We start from the raw sequence: 21,239 nt of genomic DNA, 5'->3' as shown, positions 1-21,239 counted from the left end.
ACAGTAGAAACATATATGTGTATCAAAAATAACCTTAAATACTTATCAATATATAAAATTCTATACCCAAATCAAAATAGCCTCATTTCTCTATCAATATACAGACTTCTATACCAATGAATTTAAAAATATTAGAGAATGGCAGACGTTTTATAGTTGAAGAATAGATTCAATAATTATTCTTTTCAATTATTTCTATATATTTTCAATATGATATTCCTATATTAACTTTTAAGTTTTTATAATTATATTGATGGGTTCTTTTTTTTCACCTTACATCCCAACCCCAGACCTTCCCTCTTCTCCTCCCTGTCCTGCTCTCCCACCCTCTTCTTAAAGTAATGTGAAGGTTGAGAGGATTGTAAGGGGAGGAGTCAAAGGAGTGTTTATGTTCAATTAAAGACTGAATGAAATTCTCAAAGAATTAGAAATCAAAAGCAGGTTGTAAAGCAAAACAAGTGTAAATGGACTTTAAATAACTGTAAAGTTAAGAAAAATATCCCAGTAACAGGGATGTGTTATCTCTTTGAAGTTGTTGGCCAGTGAGATCCCACAGATCACCTTCTTCCAACATTATTGCCAATATGTTAGGTTACCCTCCCAAACTTGATAGTAAGACACTATTGCTGAAGACAGCACATACTTTAATCAAACAATGGAAAAAGTCAAGCTAAAACTTGCTTGGAAGCTTGATCCCTACTGACTAACATTCATAGAATTTAACAATGCTATCCAGGATACCAGAGGAGAAAAGTAATCAGGAGATAACTTATAATCAACTTCCATGTCATGGTCTTCGATGATCTACTATGTTTTTCTACTTTTAATTACATGTTTTTTATCACCTTACCTCTGCATTCCACTAATACTGAGTCTATGCAGTCTAGTGGACTTGCTAATAATCTTCCTGCTGATAGCAGTGTGGCCCTTAGTTATCACAGCTCAATCCAAAGTTTCCATACCACATCTGTGTTCCTACAGCAATCACTGACTCCACTACTTCACATTAACCCCCCTTATAATTAGCAGTTCATCATATAATAGTGAGAACATGACCTTTTAACATATTCATGTATTTTCCAAACTACCACATTACAGACTCGATAGTCTCAAATTTCTCATTTGTTATGGCTTACTTTTTTTTAAGTTGGTATTTTCTAGTTATTTGACTTTGAAGAAAACATGTCACATTATGTAAACTTATTCCCCATATTACAAGGCTAATGCTTGGTTAAGGACCTGCAAAGGTTCAATCTGACCAAGAGAATGATGAAAAAACCCAGAAAGGAATTATTTTGAAAACAGAACCATGAAATTTTAATATAATCCACCTGAATACCTTCTGGCTTCTTTCCTCTTCTATTAAACTCATAGGTTAAAGGACATTCCTTTCTACCTCATTGCATTACCAATAAGGTGACACATCAATGTGCACATTACATTCCAGTATAAGAGTCCCCAAAACTATTTGCATTTCTTAACATAAAGAAACTTTACCACTTCTTTCCAACAATTACTCCTTTACCTTAAGCATAGTAAACACCATGCCTATGACTACTAAAGTTTTACCAATCATAAAAACTTTTATTCATGTAATAACAATTTTGATATATGAAGACACAGGTGTTTTTTCCAAAGCTTTTATTTTTGTTGGCAAATAAGAACTGCATATAGTTATCATATACAACATGATGTAGCAAAAGAATTTATGCATATTCTCCCATGCACAGCCTTTTTACAAGAATACATAAAAGTTGACTTTTAGTGATATTCAAGAAAAAAATACATTAGTAAGTTATCATGTTGTACAACAGGTTTTCTGAACTAAATTCTATCCACTTTCCATCTTGAATTCTAAGACCATCGTTTAATCTACCCTGAGTAACAAACTTTTTTTTTAGAAAAATCAATGTTTTTACATTCTACATGCAAGTGAGATCATGCAGCACTTATTTTTCTGTGTTTAAATTACTTTGAAAATATGGACCATCATTTCCACCCATGTTGTCACAGATGTAGAATATCAGGCATTTTTAATGGCTCAACACTACATCACAATATATACAAAATTTTATTTATTTATCCACTGGCAAACACTGGTTTAGTTCTGCATTTTTTAATATAACTAAGGCTGCAATCAATATTAAAGTGCAAGTATCATTTTATTTCACTTGGCTACATATTTCTACAATATAACTGCTAGGTCATGTCAACTCTATTTTTAAATTTTTGAGAAACCTTGTATTTACCATAATTGATCTAATTTACATTCCCTCCAACTGTGTGTTAAGATTTCTGTTTGCTAACAACTTCACCATCATGAACTCAATATTTTTATAATGACATTGGATTTCCTAGATGATTAGAGAGGTTAAGATTTTTTTTTTCCCTCATGAATTTGATGCTGGACAAGGTGATGCACACCTTTAATCCCAGCACTCAGGAAGCAGAGGAAGGAGGATCTCTTGAGTTTGAAGCCAGCCTGGTCTATAGAGTGAGTTCCAGGACACCGAGCACTACACAGAGAAAAACCTGTCTCAAAAAACAAACAAACAAACAAATAAATAAGTGCGTGAGTGAATATATTTTTTTTCACATATATTTGAAAGAAAGCAAGAAAGGGTGTATGTGAAAATCTGCGGAGTATAGCAAAGGGAGAAATATTATAATTACAATCTTAAAACTATTTATAAAAACTAAAACAATTTTTTTCATCTAACCACTTTCCATGTGTACTACCCATCCCAACCCCATGTGTGGGCCACAGTACAGCCTCACTTGTCATCCTTTGGAATGTAGTCCAATAGTTAAGAGCTTACCACTTAGACTAGCCCCAGGGATCCTGCTGTGTCTTCCTCCTCAGCACTGGAATTTCATGTATGTATACACTACCACACACTGCATGTTAATGTGGTTATTAAAGTTATCAACACAGGTCCTTATGCTTGTTAGGCAAGCACTTTAAGTACTAAGCTATCTTCCCACCTGCATTTCTTCTTCAGAAGCATCTATTTTAGGCCCTACACCCACTTCTTCAATGATCTGTCTGACTTATACATTTTATGTATTAACCTCTCCACATGTGAATGCTTTCTTTCATTCCATGAGATGTTTATCTGTTAACTGTATCTTATCTTGTGCAGAAAGCTATGGTTTGGTATAATCCATTAGTCTATTTTTTGTTGAAAGCATGTCTTTAAAAACATTTACAAACAATAATATTAAAAAGGTTCCTGCCTTCAAATAGCTGACGGTTGTAAACAAATTAACTAAGGACATAATTTCATCCTTCCATTTATATGTATCCAGTTCTCTCAGGATCATCTACTGAATATACTGTTCTTTCTTCTGCAAGAGTGGTCAGTGCTTTTAGCAGCTGAACCATCTTGCATCTTGAAGAATCCTTGATTTAGAGAGTAAGACAATATAGTCCCCAAATAGTTAGACAAACTTTTTTTTGGATGGGTTGTTTTTGTTGTTTCTTTTTTGGTTTGTGAGACAGTGTTTCTCTGTGTAGCTCTACTATCTTGGAATTCGGTCTGTAAAAAAGGTTGGCCTAGAACTGAGAGATCTTCCTGCCTGTCTCTGCCTTCCAAGTGTTGAGATTAAAAGCATGAACCTCCATACTGGATTAAAATAAATTCCACTTAATTATGATGAGTACTAATTATGTGTTGTTTAATTCAGTTTGCTATTACTTTCTTAAGAACATTTGTTACTAACCTACAGTAGTAGAGTTTATTTTCATATAAGAAAAATGATTTTTGACTTATAAGAATTTTGGAAACTCTTAATTTTTTGACTGACTTGGAAAATATTAGTAATAGTTCTTGAAATGTTTAGCGGATTTCAACAGTGACATCATTAGGTTCTAGCCTTTATCTTTCAAGAGATTTTAAATACTGCTTTACCATATTCTTATAGCACAATATTCTCAACCATGGCTATCAGTAATAGAATGTAAGTGCACAATGCTCTAATGCTAAAAGTGTTTTGCACATGTCACTATCAATAGTCTGTCATATCTATTTTGCTAACACTCAATGTAAAATATCATACATTCGAGAGTATTGGAGAAGTCTCTAAAACTGCAAGCACTATGAGGTTTCTAAACTCAGCTGGCCATTCAGTGCACAAAACTTCCAACATTTGGTTACTTCTTTAAAACCACAACCCCTTCATAGCTTTGTTAAGTTTTCAGTATATTCAATCCCAACTCAATTTTTCTAATTATAGTGTTCCACAAAATGTCATTAAATATTTTTCATGAAAAGGTACACAGGGAGCCAGGCAGTGATGGTACATGCCTTTAATCCCAGCACTCAGGAGGTAGAGGCCAGAGAACCGCTGAATTTCATTCAGGTCAAACTGGTCTATAGAACAAGTTCCAGGACAGCCAGGCCAAAGAAAGAAACCTTGTCTCCAAGGGGGAAGGAAAAAAAAAAGGTACATAGGGAAGGCGGCTCTTCAGTTTTTACTATATCTACAGCTATCTAGGTATATAAAATAACTTGTTTCTTTTTATCAACAAAAAAGTTACTTGGTTACTAAACTACAATAAAATAGCCACATCACATCCATTAGGATGACTACTACTCTCCAAAGAAATTTTAATACATCAGCTAAGTTGTAAAAGAATTATAATGCTTTTATTGTAGGGAAAATAAACAAAATGGTGTAACTACCACTTAAAACAGCATGGTATATTCTCAAAATATTAAAAATATAATTACCGTGATAGGATATAGACCCAAAAGAATTTTGAACAAGGTCTTAAAGTACAGACTCATGCTTTTAGCAACATTATTCACAACTGCTAAAACTCAGAACCCATTAACAGATAAAGATCAGCAGAATGCAGCATATACAAGCAAGCAAATATTATTCAGCCTACAGAAAAGAATGGAAGTTCTAGTATATGCTACACATGAATGAACTTCAAGGACACTGAGTTAGTAAAATAAGCCAATCACCAAGACAGAAAAAGCTGTGTGACTGCACTTACTTGAGGTAGTTAGAAGCACCAAACTCACAGACAAAAAGTAGAAACGTAGTTGCCAGCCACAGTGGAAATAACAAGTCACTATTTAATGCATACAAAGTTTGAGTATTGCAAAATGCTAACAGTTCTAATGATAAGTGCTCAAAAATATTAATGTCAACATACCACTGAATTATATACTTTAAAACAGTAAACAGTAAATTTTCTACATTTTATAAGTGTTTTAAAGTTACCAGGGAGGTTACATGGTCTCATAAATTTAAATAATATACTTCAGTCATTTCTTGGAATTTATAATGTACATAAATATTTAAAAGGATGTAATCTGTTTAAGTAAAGAAAACCTTGATTTTTTCAACCACACACTTATGCATAGCTCTACATATCTATCTTTACCTCCTTTTAAGTTCAGAAGACAGAGATGTGGGTGTATGTGTGTTTGTCTTATGCATTTGGGATGCAGGTACATTTATACACGTATAGGGTTATGTTTAGAAGTCAGAGGCTGCGACCTAGTGTCTTATAATTGGTCTTTATTTACTGAGGCAGTCCTTTACTGTACTCAAAGCTTGCCAATTCTACTAGTCTAGCAGCCAGCTTGCCCACTCCTCCAGTCTTCATACTTCCACAGGAGGCAGGTGCTACAGTCACCAAATCATTGCCATAGTTCTCTGAGTAATCCTTTCTCATGATGATTCTTATTTTTATTTGTCATTGTCAAATTTTGAAAAGATCTCCCTGCACTCAAATGTCCTGCTTCAAAATCTTGCCCATGACTCTGCCTACAATACTTGTCAAGCTTGTAGAGCTGCCTAATTCTCAGTAACATTTCAAGAGTTTTAGCCAGTCACACCAATTATCTTAATATCTGCACTAGATTTCTATTGCTAAGTTTGTTAGTCATCTGTATTCCCACTGTACCCCAAGTATGACTCAATCTCAATAATTTAAAAATATCTGTTTCTGCTCTTTCAGACAGCAGAAACGAATTCTTAAGCATCTTTATATCTAAAACACAAGACCGAATGACTTCTATTTAGAGTAAACAAAGTCATATTTAAACAACATTGATTTCATGAGTCATACATTACTCAACAGCAGGTATTAAGATGGGTGAATCTTGCTCTAATCGCCCTATTTAGCCACAACTGCTAAGGACACAAAAACATTAAGAATTGAGAATCATATATGTAATAATCTACTTACCATCAGACATCTAATGGTTTGCAGAGTCTTGGAAGTATTTGGTAAGGAGACAAGTAAGGAGATATGTTCCAATCTCTAAATATAGTTTTAAGTGGTTCCTTTTTTATTCTAATTTTTTTTTTTTTTTTTTTAAATTTTAAGCCTGGAAGGTATTTTCAAATAAACCAGTGGAGGGCAACTTAAAACAAAGAATAGCCTGAACCAAGTTATACTTACATTCGGCTAGCTTCAATGTCCTCAGATTGGGGTTCTCCTGGTGATCTGTAAAATGTAATTAAGGACAAAGATTAGTGAATTCCAAAAAAGGATAGAAATTAAATAGGGACAGTAAATTTGAAAGCCAGACTTGAGTTCCAATGAAAGAGTGGTTAAAAGATTTAAAAATGAGGGGAAAAAAGTAATCAGATCAGATTGTGATAACGCATTTAACAAAAAACTTTAGAAACCTCAATTATTTCTGAAAAGGAAATTGCAATCATTATACTTAGACGTCAAATCAGTATAAGGCATAACTTTTTTAAGCCATAACCTTTTACAAAGTCAAACATATATGAAAAAGCAAAACTGTTACTTTTTGTAAATTCAGTTTCCTGCATTAAAAAGTAGCATTCATAAATCTTGATATTAAATGAAGTGCTAGCACACTGTGAGCTGAGCAAACACACTAGGTGTGAGATAATCACCTGTTTTGTTTGTTTTGCTCTGAGTAATGTTTTACTAAAACAGTCATATTCATTTAAAACACTGTGCATTTATATTGAAAAACCAAGGTTAAGTAATTGCAGGAAAGACCATGTTTCTCTTAAAACCCAAAGTATTAAAAAGGTTCCTTGAAAAATGTCTGCCAACTTCTGCACCAATTTGAACTAAAGTATAATTATGTTTGTAAATCTTAAGATATTTAAATGTTATGCATCATTCTAACTGTAATTACTGTTATTCAACAAGGAAATTAGATTTCCCTAAAAAAAAAAAAAAAAAAAAAAAACTGTCATTAGCATGTATGTAGAATATTATATTTGCTAGATAATTGTAAGCTAATTTCAGCTTTAATTGCTGTTGGTTTTATTTTTTAATATATTAGCTAATATAAAAAATGTATACATCAAAACCATCAAAAAAATCCCATTTTTACTGGGTAGGACATAAGCTGATTTTCCCATTCTGAGCATGTAGTTAAATTCCAGAATGCTACTTTCTTGTAATTCCTGTACTCAGAAGGGTAAGCCAGGATCATGCTTATTTAGAGGTCAACCTGGATAACATAGTTAAGACACTGCCTCACAAAAATAAAATATATATTTAAAAAATCTGTCACCCTATAAATCATTAATGTGTGAAAGTCAATATTAAGATGAACTGGTTTTAATACCAATTTCTACTGTTTCAAATTCCAAAAATAGGTTAAAAAAAAGATTCAGTTAAATTTCCAAATTGGTATACAAAGACTTGATTTGTGAATTTATCATTACTTAAGACTTTCAACTTAAATAAAAAACATATACAATAAGACTAGGCTAATATTGGCTCATTGTTATAGAAGTTATTTTTAATTAAAAAAAAAAAAAAAAAAACTAAGTTAGGGGATAGAGAGATGGCTCACTGGTTAAAAGCACTTGCTACTCCCAGAGAATCAAGGTTTGATTCCCAGCACCCACACAGCCACTGCTCACAACCATCTGTAACTTCAGTCCCAAGTCTGATCCTTTGTCTGCCCTCTGGAGGCATCAGGTACCCATGTGGTATATATACATACCTGAAAGCAAAACACTCATACACATAAAATTTTTTTAAAGAATCTCAAAAATTACTGTACTTATTTCTTTAGTGTCAAATTCACTTCTTTGCTAGACTTTCAAAATATCACTCACTGAAATTCATTTAGATTCCAAGTCAGTAACACACATACATAGAGAAGAGACACAATTAAAAACAAACCCCAAGAACTCAAATACTTTAGATTTTCTTAGCAGTACGCTTATATTTTCTGTTTAACACAAAATTACATAAGAACTGAAAATTGGGGTTTGGCAGTGATAACACCTCTTCCGCAGGGAACAAGCAAGTCATCTTGGATACAATGGTTTCCATCAGTCTTAAGTAAGTACCCCAAGACTGTTTCCAAACTTACACCCACATAAAAGGGCTACAAGGGCTAAATACATACCTATGTACTAGCTAACTCATTTCTACTGTAGCCCTCCAACACCTGATGTTATTAAACGATGAGGTAAAGGTGGGTTACAAAAACACCAACAGGAAAAAAACTGCTGGCAGTAAGGATGACAAACTAGAAGCCTTTAAACAGGTAGGAAGCAAAATGTTTTAAATGAACAAAAAAAGAAAAAAATGTAGAGGTTAGGAAATGATGAGGAAAATAGTATAGGAAAAATGTAAGAGAAGAGGAAAAACCTATCTCAAAAGAATATGATAGAACTGCTGCAGTTTTTTTTTATTTTATTAATTTATTCATATTACATCTCTGCTGCAGTTTTAAGAGAAAAAAAAAAGAGCTATAGATCAACCATATCATCAAATGGTAACTATGGCTATTTTCCCAATTTCTGTTCCCTAAACAAAAGAATATGTCACACTAGTACCATAATGTTAACATACTAGAGCCCTGTTTAACATTTACATGTTCGGATGAGATGGTTAAACACCATTAAGCCAAACTAAGAATTTAAAACAACCCTAGAAAGATCAGAGTAAAAAACGATTCAAAGATTATTACTCTCAAACTATTCTCTTCTTGGTCTCTTAAACATAGCAAAGGCGGCTTTCATTTAAACTGCAGTTTTATTTTAGTCATGAGAAAAATAAATACAACAGAGATGTTTTTGATAATAATGTTCATCTGAATAACATCTACTCACAGACTCCTTCAATAATATTCTAGGTAAGTTACCAAAATATATCCTAAAACTAGAATTAACTTTCAAAACCATGAGTATAAATAACACCTATTAATAGCTCCAAAGCTGTACTTTGGCTCTCAAAAGAGCTTTCTTTCAGCTAATACACTTAAAATAAGTATCCAGTACATGCTTCTAATTTTACCAAATTCAAAAATACAAAAACCAACCAAAAGTTTAAAAAAAGAAAAAAAAAAAAACCAGAAACCCACTACTGACCCAAGTTATCCTAAAGTTTGCCAGAAAATAATAAATAAAATTTGAGAAATGAAATATACCTAGTAACATTATTGAGAAAAGTCTTAAAAGTATCAACATTAGGTATTAATTTAAAAGAAAATGTGATCACAAAATACCCACTAATCGGAACACTGCAACATGAGCTAGCAAATCCATCCTTTTAAGGGGGTAAAGCTGTACTGTTAGCTCCACTGTCACTCTACAGAAGAAAAGAAAGTGGACTGGTTTACTAAAGATACAACCCTTCTAGAGAATAATTTAGCCTCTACCACATGGAAGACACACTGGAATATACGAATTAGGGCATTTTCCCCATATCTCCTAATGTCTATAATGAAATCTTGAAATTTTTTAAGAAACACTTTCTTACTTATACAGAAAAACAGGTCTTTGATGACTACTTATCTTCATGGAAGGGCAGCTAAGAAAGGCACTGTAATAAATATCTTAGAAAGGAGGTTAAATGGAGAAAAGCTCAATTCTCAGGTCCTCTATTCTTAGCAATATTTCTGCCACCTATGCATTTTCTTTATTTTTATAGCACATAATTCATTTTACAATGACAGCCTTTTAAAGACTGTAAAAAACATTCAAAATTACCTTTTACAAGCTGTGGCCATTCGGTGACATCAGGGTGATAACAGCTTTGAGTCACTGATTAAAAACAGGTTGTCACACCAGTCTAGCTGCTAACTTGATCTGAACGTAGGCTTAATAATTCTAATAAATTAAACAAACCTTTAGTTAGAACACTAGCATAAACTCAATTCATTGTTCAAATTATACTCGTCAAAGTTTCAAGTCAGTTGCCAATATCAAATTTATTAGATGAATAATTACCATAGGAAAACCTTTATGAACTATTTCCAGTATATTATTTTCTTAAATAATCTTGAGAAAATGAGTTATATTCTCAATTCAAAACTTAAAAATACTCCAAAATCAATAAAGTTGTAAATCATCATGTAAGCAAATCAAAAAGGTTTGGATTCAGGAGCATTTCCAGTTCTGCATTTTCAGATTAGATAAACTCAACCAGAAGACTATTGGAACATGTCAAGATCTGAAAAATTCTTAAATCTGAAACACATCTGGCCCCAGGCATTACTTGTAAAGATAATAATCCCTACTTTTCAAAGTAGCATTACATGATTTACAAAATACAATGATCAACAGTACCTTTATGCTCCACTGACTTTAGCTCTACATGACCAAAACAGACACCAAGATTAACAATAAGCAGGCTCAGAGTAATTAACTGACTTGCCCAAGATTTTATAAATATGTTGAAATGAAGAATAAAAATACAAAAGTTGACTAACTTTCTCTTAAGTATTAGAATTTTGCTACAGTTTAGTTTTGTTTTACAGTGTTTTCTGATTTAAATATATAAAATAAACAAAATTTAGAATATGGATTGTGGCAATAGTTAAAATGAGACTGATTTAGTAACAGGAGTCTTTAACTGATGGGAGAAATCAGCTCTCAAGCAGGACAATTCTTGATAAAATACACATACACACACACACACACACACACACACACACACACACACACAGTGTTTAAGTAGCATCAACTAACATTAACTTTAAAACCTTTGGGTGTATAAAAAGGTTTCATTCTCAATCTCATTAGACTCAATTCCATGAAATAATATCGCAAAATATGAATACATATCCTATTCTTCAAATATCTTAACTCTCATACATGGTTTTAGCCAAATCTTTGTGATTCAAGTTTCACAGCCTTACTTATCATACTGTAATTCTGACAAAATTACTTATGTCTGCAATATACCAGTACTGAATTATCATTTTATCCAGTTAGTTTCCCCACAAATCTCTTCCATTGATCTATACACATAGAACAAATTTGAATGAACTAAAAAAAAAAAAAAAAAGTCTAATACTGGGAAGGAAAAGTACCTTCACAATTAAAACCCTCAAACAGACAGTACAGACAAACAAGGTGGCTAAAAGCATGAAACAGAACTCAATTTAAAATAGGAAGGAATCTGACGATCCCAAAGGAATTACTGAAACATCAGTGTTTGAGCCCATCTTACTGTTAAGGTTGGCCTGCGTAACTATATATAAACAACTTTAAAGATTTATAATCCCTGTAAGGAAATAACCCAATTTCCCTAATTTTCCTATCATTAATATATGTCTCCTAAAAACAACCTACTTATCAAGATAGCAAGGGACAGAGAAAACAACATCCTTAAAGTGAATGATGTGGTCCATGAGATAGTTCCCTTAGTTTCTCATGAGACTAACAGCTTATGTAGATTGAGAATATCCAAATGAATCTAATTTCCAATTTAAAATGCAAAAATGCCAATTCATTAAACAACTACAAACACTCTTAAAAATACTAAGTACTCTCTTCAAGCCTCTTCTATTTTATGAGGTGCCAAAGCCAATCTGAGATTCCATTGTCTGCTTGATCACTAACTACCTGGGAAATCTTGAGCAAGTTACATAAACTCTCTAAACTGCAGTTAACTTACAGGTAGAAAAAAAAAGCCTAGTATGAGTTGTCATAAGAGTGCCTTGTCAGGATTAGATGTTTACTGCACGTATAGTCCTTGGCTGGTGCCAGTTTGAGCAAGACCCCTGGGCCCAGATCTGCAAGTCATAATGTTCTTCTTGTAGGTTTTTAGTACCCTCTGGATGCTTCTATTTCCCCATTTGCCATACTTCTCTCGCCTAAAGTGCCAATAGGATGTCCTCCCCTCTGTCCCATTTTCCTGATAAGTGAAGACTTTCATGAGACATGCCCCTTGGGCTAGTGTCCAGATATAAGTGAGTATAAACCATTTGTAGCCCGACCCAGATCTAACCAATGGACAGGACATTCCAAGTCAGTCCAATGGGGACTGACTTTCACACAAACTCTGGTACCCCATATTTGACCACGTCCCCTTGAGGGGGAAGCCTGGTGGCACTCAGGGGAAGGCTAGCAGGCTACCAAGAAGAGACTTGATACCCTATGAGCATATACAGGAGGAGGAGGTCCCCCTCAGTCACAGTCATAAGGGAGGGGAGTAGGGGGAAAGCAGGAGGGAGGGAGGGATGGGAGGATACAAGGGATGGGATAACTATTGACATGTAGTATGAATGAATTAATAAAAAAATTATATAAAAAAGATTGCCTTGTATATATAATATGCTGGCAAGTGAAAGAGATTCTTTATACCCACAGCCTAACAGCCAAATCTATTTCCTGGGTCTTCTTGTCCATGTTTGTTTCACAGTATTGTAATCTCTCACAAATTTTTCCAGCACCCCACTTTTATACTTCACAGTCTACCTGGTAGCATACTCAGCACTTAGCATGATCCTTTAAAACTGACAGGCGCCATATTTATTGAACGCATTTGTCATATTGCTAGCCATGACATTAAAATAATTCATGCAATATGAATTTCAAAACATAAAACAGAAACATACCATACTTCGCCAAACTTCTGAGGAGCTGGTGAATTCTAAAATCAGGCTCTTACAGATTTTTAACCTAAAATATAAAACACCTCACTCAATTCCTTTAACATAAACAACTGGATAATCTTTCAGAGAAAAAATTACTGAAATTCATTATAAAATAAAAGCAAATCCATCTTCAATAATAAAGATCCAAAAATATACTGAAAGACAAATTACCCTACTCCTGTTGCCAAAATAAGTAGCAGGGTAGATAGGTAGACTATGATATGAATATTTTCATGTGGGAAACTCGTGACTCCCCATCATGTACAAAGATTAACATTTAGCCTCCTTACAAATAAGCTGAAAATACATAAAAATTGTTCACATACTTCAAAACCCTTCAGTCACCTATAGTAATTCTTGCAGCTAAACTTAATATGCAAAACTTCTGTTGTATAAAACCAAAGATATTTATATACTATCTCCTAGATTTGCAGCCATTGCTAAGACCTTTAATTTTACTCTCTCAAGTGTTAAAATTGTTGAATTAGAGAAAATGTACTAAAAGAATATAAACAGCACATAACAGGGCCCTATTACAATGCAGTATTACTTATGAAAGCCACTCTATGTCTATCACAACTCTTCACAAATCAACAACTACAACAAGCTTTGCAATGATTTTCTTTCTCTCTCTCTCTCTTTCTTTCTTTCTTTCTTTCTTTCTTTCTTTCTTTCTTTCTTTCTTTCTTTCTTTCTGGTTTTTGGAGACAAAGTTTCTCTGTGTAGCCTTGGCTGTCCTGGACTTGCTTTATAAACCAGGCTGGCCTCAAACTCACAGAGATCAGGCTGTGTCTGCCCCCTTGGCTGATTTTTAAATTTTTAGTTCACAGTTCATTTATAACCTATCAGAATATTTTCCCGTCTTTAAAATCTTTTAATCTTGCTTCATCATAATGAGAATCCCAAGGACAAAGAACTAACCATTATCCTACAGGCTGAAGGAACAAAATTATTTATCAAGGTAGGATAGGATGGATGGACGATGGATGGATGGATGGATGGATGGATGGATGGATGGACGGACGGACTGACGGACAGACAAATGGCTTAATGGATTAATAGATTGACTGATTTGAGATGGTCTCACTACATAACCTTGGCTGGCCAGGAACTTGCTATGTAGTCTAGGCTAGCCTTCAGTTCATAGAGACTGTCCGATCCTGTCTCCTGAGTGGTAAGACCAAAGGTGTGCACCACCACACTCAGCCTTGCAGTAAGTATTTTATATAAAACCAACAAAACATTAAGAGTTTTGAGAGCTGAGTTTCAAGCTTTACAACAAAATCACTTGAAGAAATCTACTAAAATATAACTACTAGGTAGGTATGGTGAAGTACATCTATGTCAGCACTGGGGAGGTAAAGGTGAGAGGACCAGAAATTCAAAGACAGGCTTGGCTATGTGTGTAGTGAGTTCTAGACAAGCCTAAATTAAACAAAAATCTGTCTAAAAAATAGAACAAACCAACAAATATGCAGGCTTTTCTGCAGTGATTCTGATTCAGTGCATTATTTTGTATTTTTGAACACACTCCAAGTGATTCACAGATTTTACCACTGTACTTAATATCATAACCACACCTATTATTTTTTTAACCACACCTATTTTAAGCACTTATCTTTGGCTTTATAACTTCCAACTCTCAGTTATCAAAGGTGTAACACTATTTGAGTATCTCAGCATCTAAAATTTTAAAAATTTTAACCTTAAGTATCACCCCCAAAACACACACATACACACACACACACACACACACACACACACACACACCAAAAACATTCTACTGTATATGTTGGTATACTACCAATCTCATTGTCCTAAGGGAGAGGAAACTCCCATGCCATTTTCTTCTTCCCATAGTTCTATTTACGCTAACTACTACTTCCAAGTCTTCAAATTCTTTATTCAAAACATGTCAATTAGATTTTGAGTGTATACTGGTAGCTAAAAACAGCTGTGGGGGAGATGAGGACAAATTTTTTTAAAACACAATAAATTATATAATTACAATTCAATGATAAATGCTATAATGGAGATATACACTGATACTATTATAAAAGAATCCTAAAAATATCTGGGAAAACCTCTCCACAAAAGATAAGATTTATCATATACTAAGTAAATCCTATGACATAATAGTAGGATTCTCAGTCCCATGACTCAAATCAGAAAAGTAGTATTGTAGAATCTCTCCTTCCAACTATAATCTATTGCTCACTCACTGTTACCATTCTACCTCATGAATCCTCCCACAATGTGACACTATCCCTAATAATTCTTTTGGTGGCCTTTACTTGCTTTCAGAACAAACTTAATCTCTCCATCACCATATGTTAAGACTATGCAACCAAAGCCTGCTAGTAGAGCCTCTTTTTCCAGACTAGACAAAACACTAAGAGAGTGCATCATTTATTTTTGTACTCCCAATGCTTAAATGCTTTTTATAGAATAATGCTTAAAACTTTTTATAGAATACAATAGCTCATAGAAGATAAAATTTGTGTGGCTTGCTTTAGGTAGTATGGAAATGAAAGGCTAAGATTCAAACCTAAATCTGATTTGATAGACTTTCTATGTATATTTCATTGTAACCCATTCTAGCTCATAGTCAGGCTTGGACATTTTAGCTTTAAAATTACTTTTTATGTTTCATCTTTAAAGAAAGAGTCCATTGCTTCTCTCCCCACAAGGTTACTAAAATTGTTGTGATACAGAGCTTTGTTACTTTAACTAGTTTCTTTCTTACATATTTTGACAGAATTATCCTCCTAGAAATTAGAATCTGATTGTATCTCTCATATTTAAAAAAAAATCCCTATGCCTTCTCAATGACAATAATGCAAATTTCAGACGTTTTAAAACAAGTTTCGTGAAATCCTTGTCATATAGTAACAACCAGTCATCCAGACATTGCCCATTATGGTGCCATCCTAAAGTATTAGTCTCCACGGGTTATTGTAGTTTATCTATATTAGAAATCTCTTATTCTTATTTCAATAATTTTGTTTCTTAGGACATTTCACTAGAAATGTTTCCCTGTGCTCTGCAACTTCCATGTCCTCTTCATCTATCAAAGCCTACTTTAAAAACAAATGAACAGGGAGCTGGAGAAATGGCTCAGCAGTTTAGAGCACTATCTGTTCTTCCAGAGGTCCTGAGTTCAATTCCCAGCAACCACATGGTCGCTCACAACCATCTATGAGATCTGGTGCACACACATGCAGACAGAACACTGTATATGTAACAATAAATAAATCTTTAAAAAACAAACAAACAAAACTATTCTTTCTAAAATTTTAGAGAACCGCAAATGAACAATGACAATTGGAAAGGTCTGGAAATCATGACAATAATAGCAACAATAATAGTAAAATCAGAACTTTCATACATTGCTAGTAAAATTATTTATAAAAAAAATACATAGATATAAACACTTTGAGAAGAATTTAAGTATCTCTAATTTCAAATAGTTATCTTTTGTCCCAGCTGATTTACCCCTAGATATATAATCAGGAAAATGTTGTATGCTCACAACAAAAGCTAAGCACATATATTCACAGTAACACCATAACAACCCAATTAACTATCTTCTGATGACTGACAGAAAGATGGCATTTAAAAAGAATTAAGTACTATTATATTCCACAGTATGAATGAACTTCAAAAATGCTAATACCAACATTCAGGAGGCAGAGGTAGGCAGATAGGTATCTATAAGCTCAAGGCCAGCCTGGTCTACAGAGTGTTTCAGGACAGCCATGGCTACACACTGAGAAACCCTGTCATGACAAACAAAAACAATAACAAAAAACAAACAAACAAGCCACAAACAAAAGGAAATGGTATAATTCCCAAAGCATGATAAACTGGTTTTAAAGTATCACAGAAGAATAAAGGTCCAAGGAGAGCCAAGAAATTTTTTAAAAAGCGGGGAAGAGTGGAGTGGGAGGTCTTGAAATCCCAATTTTCGAAGCTGTATATGAAGTTATTATAAATAAAATCAGTAACACACAAAAAAATCTCAAGCAAATCAATTGAAAAATGAAGCATATGGGAGATGGAAGATACAAATGACAGTTCAAAAATTTGGAGAAAAATTCAGCTCAATATTAAACCTACTAGCTTTTCATATTAATTAAAAAAAAAAAAAAAGACTCCTCTCTTTAAATGGACCAAAATCAAGGGTCCACAGCAAAATCCCTCAACTAATAGCAGACAATATGACAAAGTTAATTTCACTTTTTAAAATGGTAAAAAATCATGACTTTCATCTTGAAAACTGAGACTGAGACTGTATACCAGCAGAGAATACTACAGTGAACATAACCTTCTATTTCATTATTTTTCTGAAACAGTCCTCAAGTGCACTCTAAAACAAAAAGGTTGGATAAGACAGTTCTCAAGGTTATTGTCAGTATATGAACCCTGTACACAATGTCTTTTCTTTTAAATTTATTTCTGAGGTGTAGGCTTTGAGCACTTGCCTTCTCATGAGGCTGTGGATAAGCTATAGGCAGTTTCACATCCCATGCTTGGGATCAAAACAAAAACATGTTTACATATAATAACCAAACTTTCACTACATTGTGAATTATAAAACACATACAAAATTGCTTAGCATTCAATAGGCTCTGGATTTCAAACCCCAGTACCCCCCTCACCCCAAAAAAAGGAAAGAAAGATGGAAAGAGAACAAGAACAAGATTTTTAGTTTAAATGTATTAAAATGAAACATGCAGGAAAAAAAAAATCACAAAATTCATACCATTTTACAAACCACTCTGAATTAAGGCAAACACAAAATAAGATGGCATTTGATATCAAGATTTTAAGAAAATTAAAAATCTAACTATTTCAAGTACTGGTAAAAAGATGCTGGAAACAAAAATGTTCATACACTGCTCAAAAAGTATCTGTTGGCAAATCTAATTTACTTAAGAATGTGGCCATATCTAATCAAGCTTAAGATATACCCTATTCTCTAGCAACTTCATTTCTTTAATTTTCCCTAAACAAAATCCTGAACAGAAGAAGTAGAAAAATGATCTTTGTACCATTACTTAAAAGAACAATATTGGAAGCAATCCAAATATTCATAAGCAGTGGGATATACTACTATTTAGATACCCATGTAGTGGAATACCACAACAGAACAGTAAAACAAAACAGATCTAAATGTATCAATATACACATTTCAAAAACATAACAGCTAAAACATGTAAACTCCTAACAGGTATGTTTGAAATCTTAAGCATGATATGTCACTTATGACCAAGGGTAATATTTAAATACAAAACAGGAGATTCAAGAACCTCAAAAAACCTGTTGCATGGGTAAGAAGAGAGGATAGTAGGACTTGGAGGAAGGGACTAAGTTTTAAAAAAAAAAATCAAAACTGACATCACTTATATTCTTGGGTGGTAGGCAGATTTTTCTATATTATTTATTAAATGCTTTAAGTAGCATATAACATGTTTAAATAAGAAAAAAAAAAATCTGAGCATACAATGTCCAAGCTAAAACAAAGCCATGAAACCTTTGAGAATTATGTAACCCAATCTTCCCACTTTATGAAAAATATCCTAATAACATAAAAATGTATGGATAGTGAGATGGCTCTGTGGGTAAAGTTCCTGCCATATAAGTATGCCAGCTGTGTTAAATCACTAGGACAAAAGTTAAAAATTGAGAGAATTCAATCTACCAAGTTATCCTTTGACCTCCACACACATCATCGTTGGGCACCCTTATGTCCAAACACACATCACACAACACACAACACATAGTAATATTGATAGTAATAATAACTCCAAAAACACCTAAGGTAAACTATAAAGCGATAGGTATTTAGTTAAACAATGGAAACTTGCCCTGGGTTTAATGGACAGAATATTTAAAAAAAAAAAAAAAAAAAAAAAACAATTATTACAACATGACAATTTTAAGCACAAAATAAGTGTCTAAATAGTTAAGCTGTTACGTCTTTACCAATAAAGAGAGATCAATCTCAGTTTCTCATATTTTGTATGAATTAGCAATATAGAAAATTTATATACAATACATATACACACTTCTACCCTTCCTAAGAATGCCTTGGTCAAATTCTGCACAGGCATATTAACAGTTAAAGAGAGGTTTCAGAAGGCCTTTGATAATTGTCCAGGCTGGCCTACTTCTGCTGAACTGTTTCTTAAATTCTCAAGCCGAGAGGATTACTCATTATTACACATACATGTTTCAGGAAGCTGTAACAAATATCCTAAGCCAGACTTGCACAAACTAGAAAGAAGTAGTTCATTCATTCTACTACTTACAAACACGTATTATCTGCAGAAGGAAAAGGAAGAGGATGAAGGGGAGAGAACAGGGAGCGAGGAAAGAAGCTGGAGGCAAGAGGGTGGAAAAAAAGAGATGAAAGAGAAAGATGGAGAAAGGAGGAAGAAAAAGGATAGCGAATACAAAATTTGTACACAAGTAAACACTTATTGTTCTCCTAGACTCTTCAATATAGAAGTATATACTTAATTTCAATTGGTTAAGTCTAGTGCTAAAATATATCTAGTATTAAACTCACCTTGTCCCTATGTTTCATTTTGCTGAAAAAACAGAGTAAGAGAAATTTTCAGAATGGGTTAGTGGGATGATCCACACAGACTTAAATATCTCTCTCTCTCTCTCTCTCTCTCTCTCTCTCTCTCTCTCTCTCTCTCTCACACACACACACACACACACACACACACACACACACACACACACACACATCTTTTTCATTTTTAAAGTAACATAAAACATAAGGCACCAGGCAGTAGTTATACATTATCTGAACACAGATAAAAGACTAAAATTAGCTCAGTTCTTCTATTATACTTAAGGGTTCTTATTTCAAAATTATACAGTCCAATCTATGGAGTAAAGTATATTCCTCCTTTAAGTCCCCAAGTTTTATTTCATGTCCCTATTCTCTCTCCAGGCTAAAACCGTATACAATGTTACAGAGTCAGTGAGAAACAGTAACAGAGAAAATGAGAATGAAACAGCATTTAGAAGTAAAGAAAGTTCAATTCTTAGAAACTCAGGATCTGGATTTTCTTAGTGCATTTTCTATCAGTAACACAGGATATACTGTCAGCTCACTTCAAGAGCAAGGGAAGAAAAACATTATCTAATTAGTCTTTATCTGAAATAAGATTATCAATTAATATACATACTATACAACAAATATTCAAAAAACATTTTAATTTACTAAAATAAAAACATTTAAGACATACTATCCTTATTTTAGCCATACCATATGCTTAGGAATTATGACACATATTCATACAGAGGAACACAATAAATAGAATTCTTAAGGTAAAAATATTAATAAGTTGGGGATAACCTACTTCCCTTTATGATACACTAGCTTTGCATTAAAAAAAAAAAAAAACACAACTATGTATTTCATCTTTTCCCTTCCAAAGAACAGCATTATGCTTCACATTTGACTTAGGTAGAGTGTTGGAATTATAATGAGAAAAAAATTCTTAGAGTGGCAATAAAACTCTCAACTAAAGAAAACAAAGAATGAATTTTAGAAAGGACAGCGTTGTACAAATAAGTAACAAGATATAAAGTTTATTAATACTGAATAGTACCATTCAGTATGTGGCTGATTTGTTATATTATCTTCTATATTGTCCATATCTTCTATATTTAATTAGAGGCATCAGAATTTACTTTATATAACAGATTATAAAACTAAATGAGTCATGGTCACGGTTTAATCCACAAAGACAAGTGTCTAACACTACTTTCTCACATTTGAAAGTCCATTAGAAGTTTGAAGTAGATAAGCCATCTCTTATACAAAACAGAAGTTGTTCCATGCAGCATCTTCATTCAGGCCATAGCTATGTAATTTGTGTGTAACACTGGCTACTTTAAATGACCAGAAGAACATTTTGAATTGAACATGCATGGCACTGAGTATAAACTATTTTTAAAGTGCCACAGTCCAAGCACTGGAACAGCAGAATCAGAAGAATAAATAGGTCAGGTCATCTTCAACTACAAAGAGATTGAGACCACCCTAGACTATGTGAGATTCTGTCTTTTAAAATGTACAAAACCAACAAGAACTTAAAAAGTGCCCAGGCACTTAGGAGCTATAGGTAGAACACCAAGAATGTAGTCTAGGGCTGGTACAGTCTAGCCTAGGCTACATAGCTTGACTCTTATCAAACTACTACTGCATCAGCAGCCACCACCATCACCACAACCCCACACATACACATACTATCACCAATCAGCAAGACAAACTATTTTCTTCAACCTGGGCACACAGCTTACTGGTAGACACTGCCTACCATGTTGCAAGGCCCAGCATTCTATCTCCAGCAATGC

The 21,239-nt window shown here is 33.5% G+C and overlaps 1 protein-coding gene across 5 annotated transcripts in view; it reads right to left on the bottom strand.

Moving 5' to 3' along the window:
- Positions 1 to 21,239, bottom strand: part of Ube3a (ubiquitin protein ligase E3A) — a 76,592-nt gene that overhangs the window by 48,852 nt on the left and 6,501 nt on the right. For 2 of the 5 annotated variants that reach the window (XM_051148652.1, XM_051148653.1), the window contains exons 2-5: positions 12,819 to 12,882; positions 9,964 to 10,083; positions 6,425 to 6,469; positions 5,006 to 5,083 (exon numbers count right to left, since the gene is read on the bottom strand). In XM_051148652.1, the coding sequence (XP_051004609.1) occupies positions 5,006 to 5,083; positions 6,425 to 6,469; positions 9,964 to 9,983 (143 nt within the window). In that variant the 5' untranslated portion in view covers positions 9,984 to 10,083; positions 12,819 to 12,882. The remainder of the gene's footprint in view (positions 1 to 5,005; positions 5,084 to 6,424; positions 6,470 to 9,963; positions 10,084 to 12,818; positions 12,883 to 21,239) is intronic. The other 3 variants (XM_051148656.1, XM_051148655.1, XM_051148657.1) reach the window with 3 other exon arrangements.

This window comes from Acomys russatus, chromosome 7, assembly GCF_903995435.1.
Source record: "Acomys russatus chromosome 7, mAcoRus1.1, whole genome shotgun sequence".
In the NCBI taxonomy this organism is placed as follows: Eukaryota; Metazoa; Chordata; class Mammalia; order Rodentia; family Muridae; genus Acomys; species Acomys russatus.
Note: the sequence above shows the minus strand (reverse complement) of the source record. Positions and strands in the feature narration are given on the sequence as shown.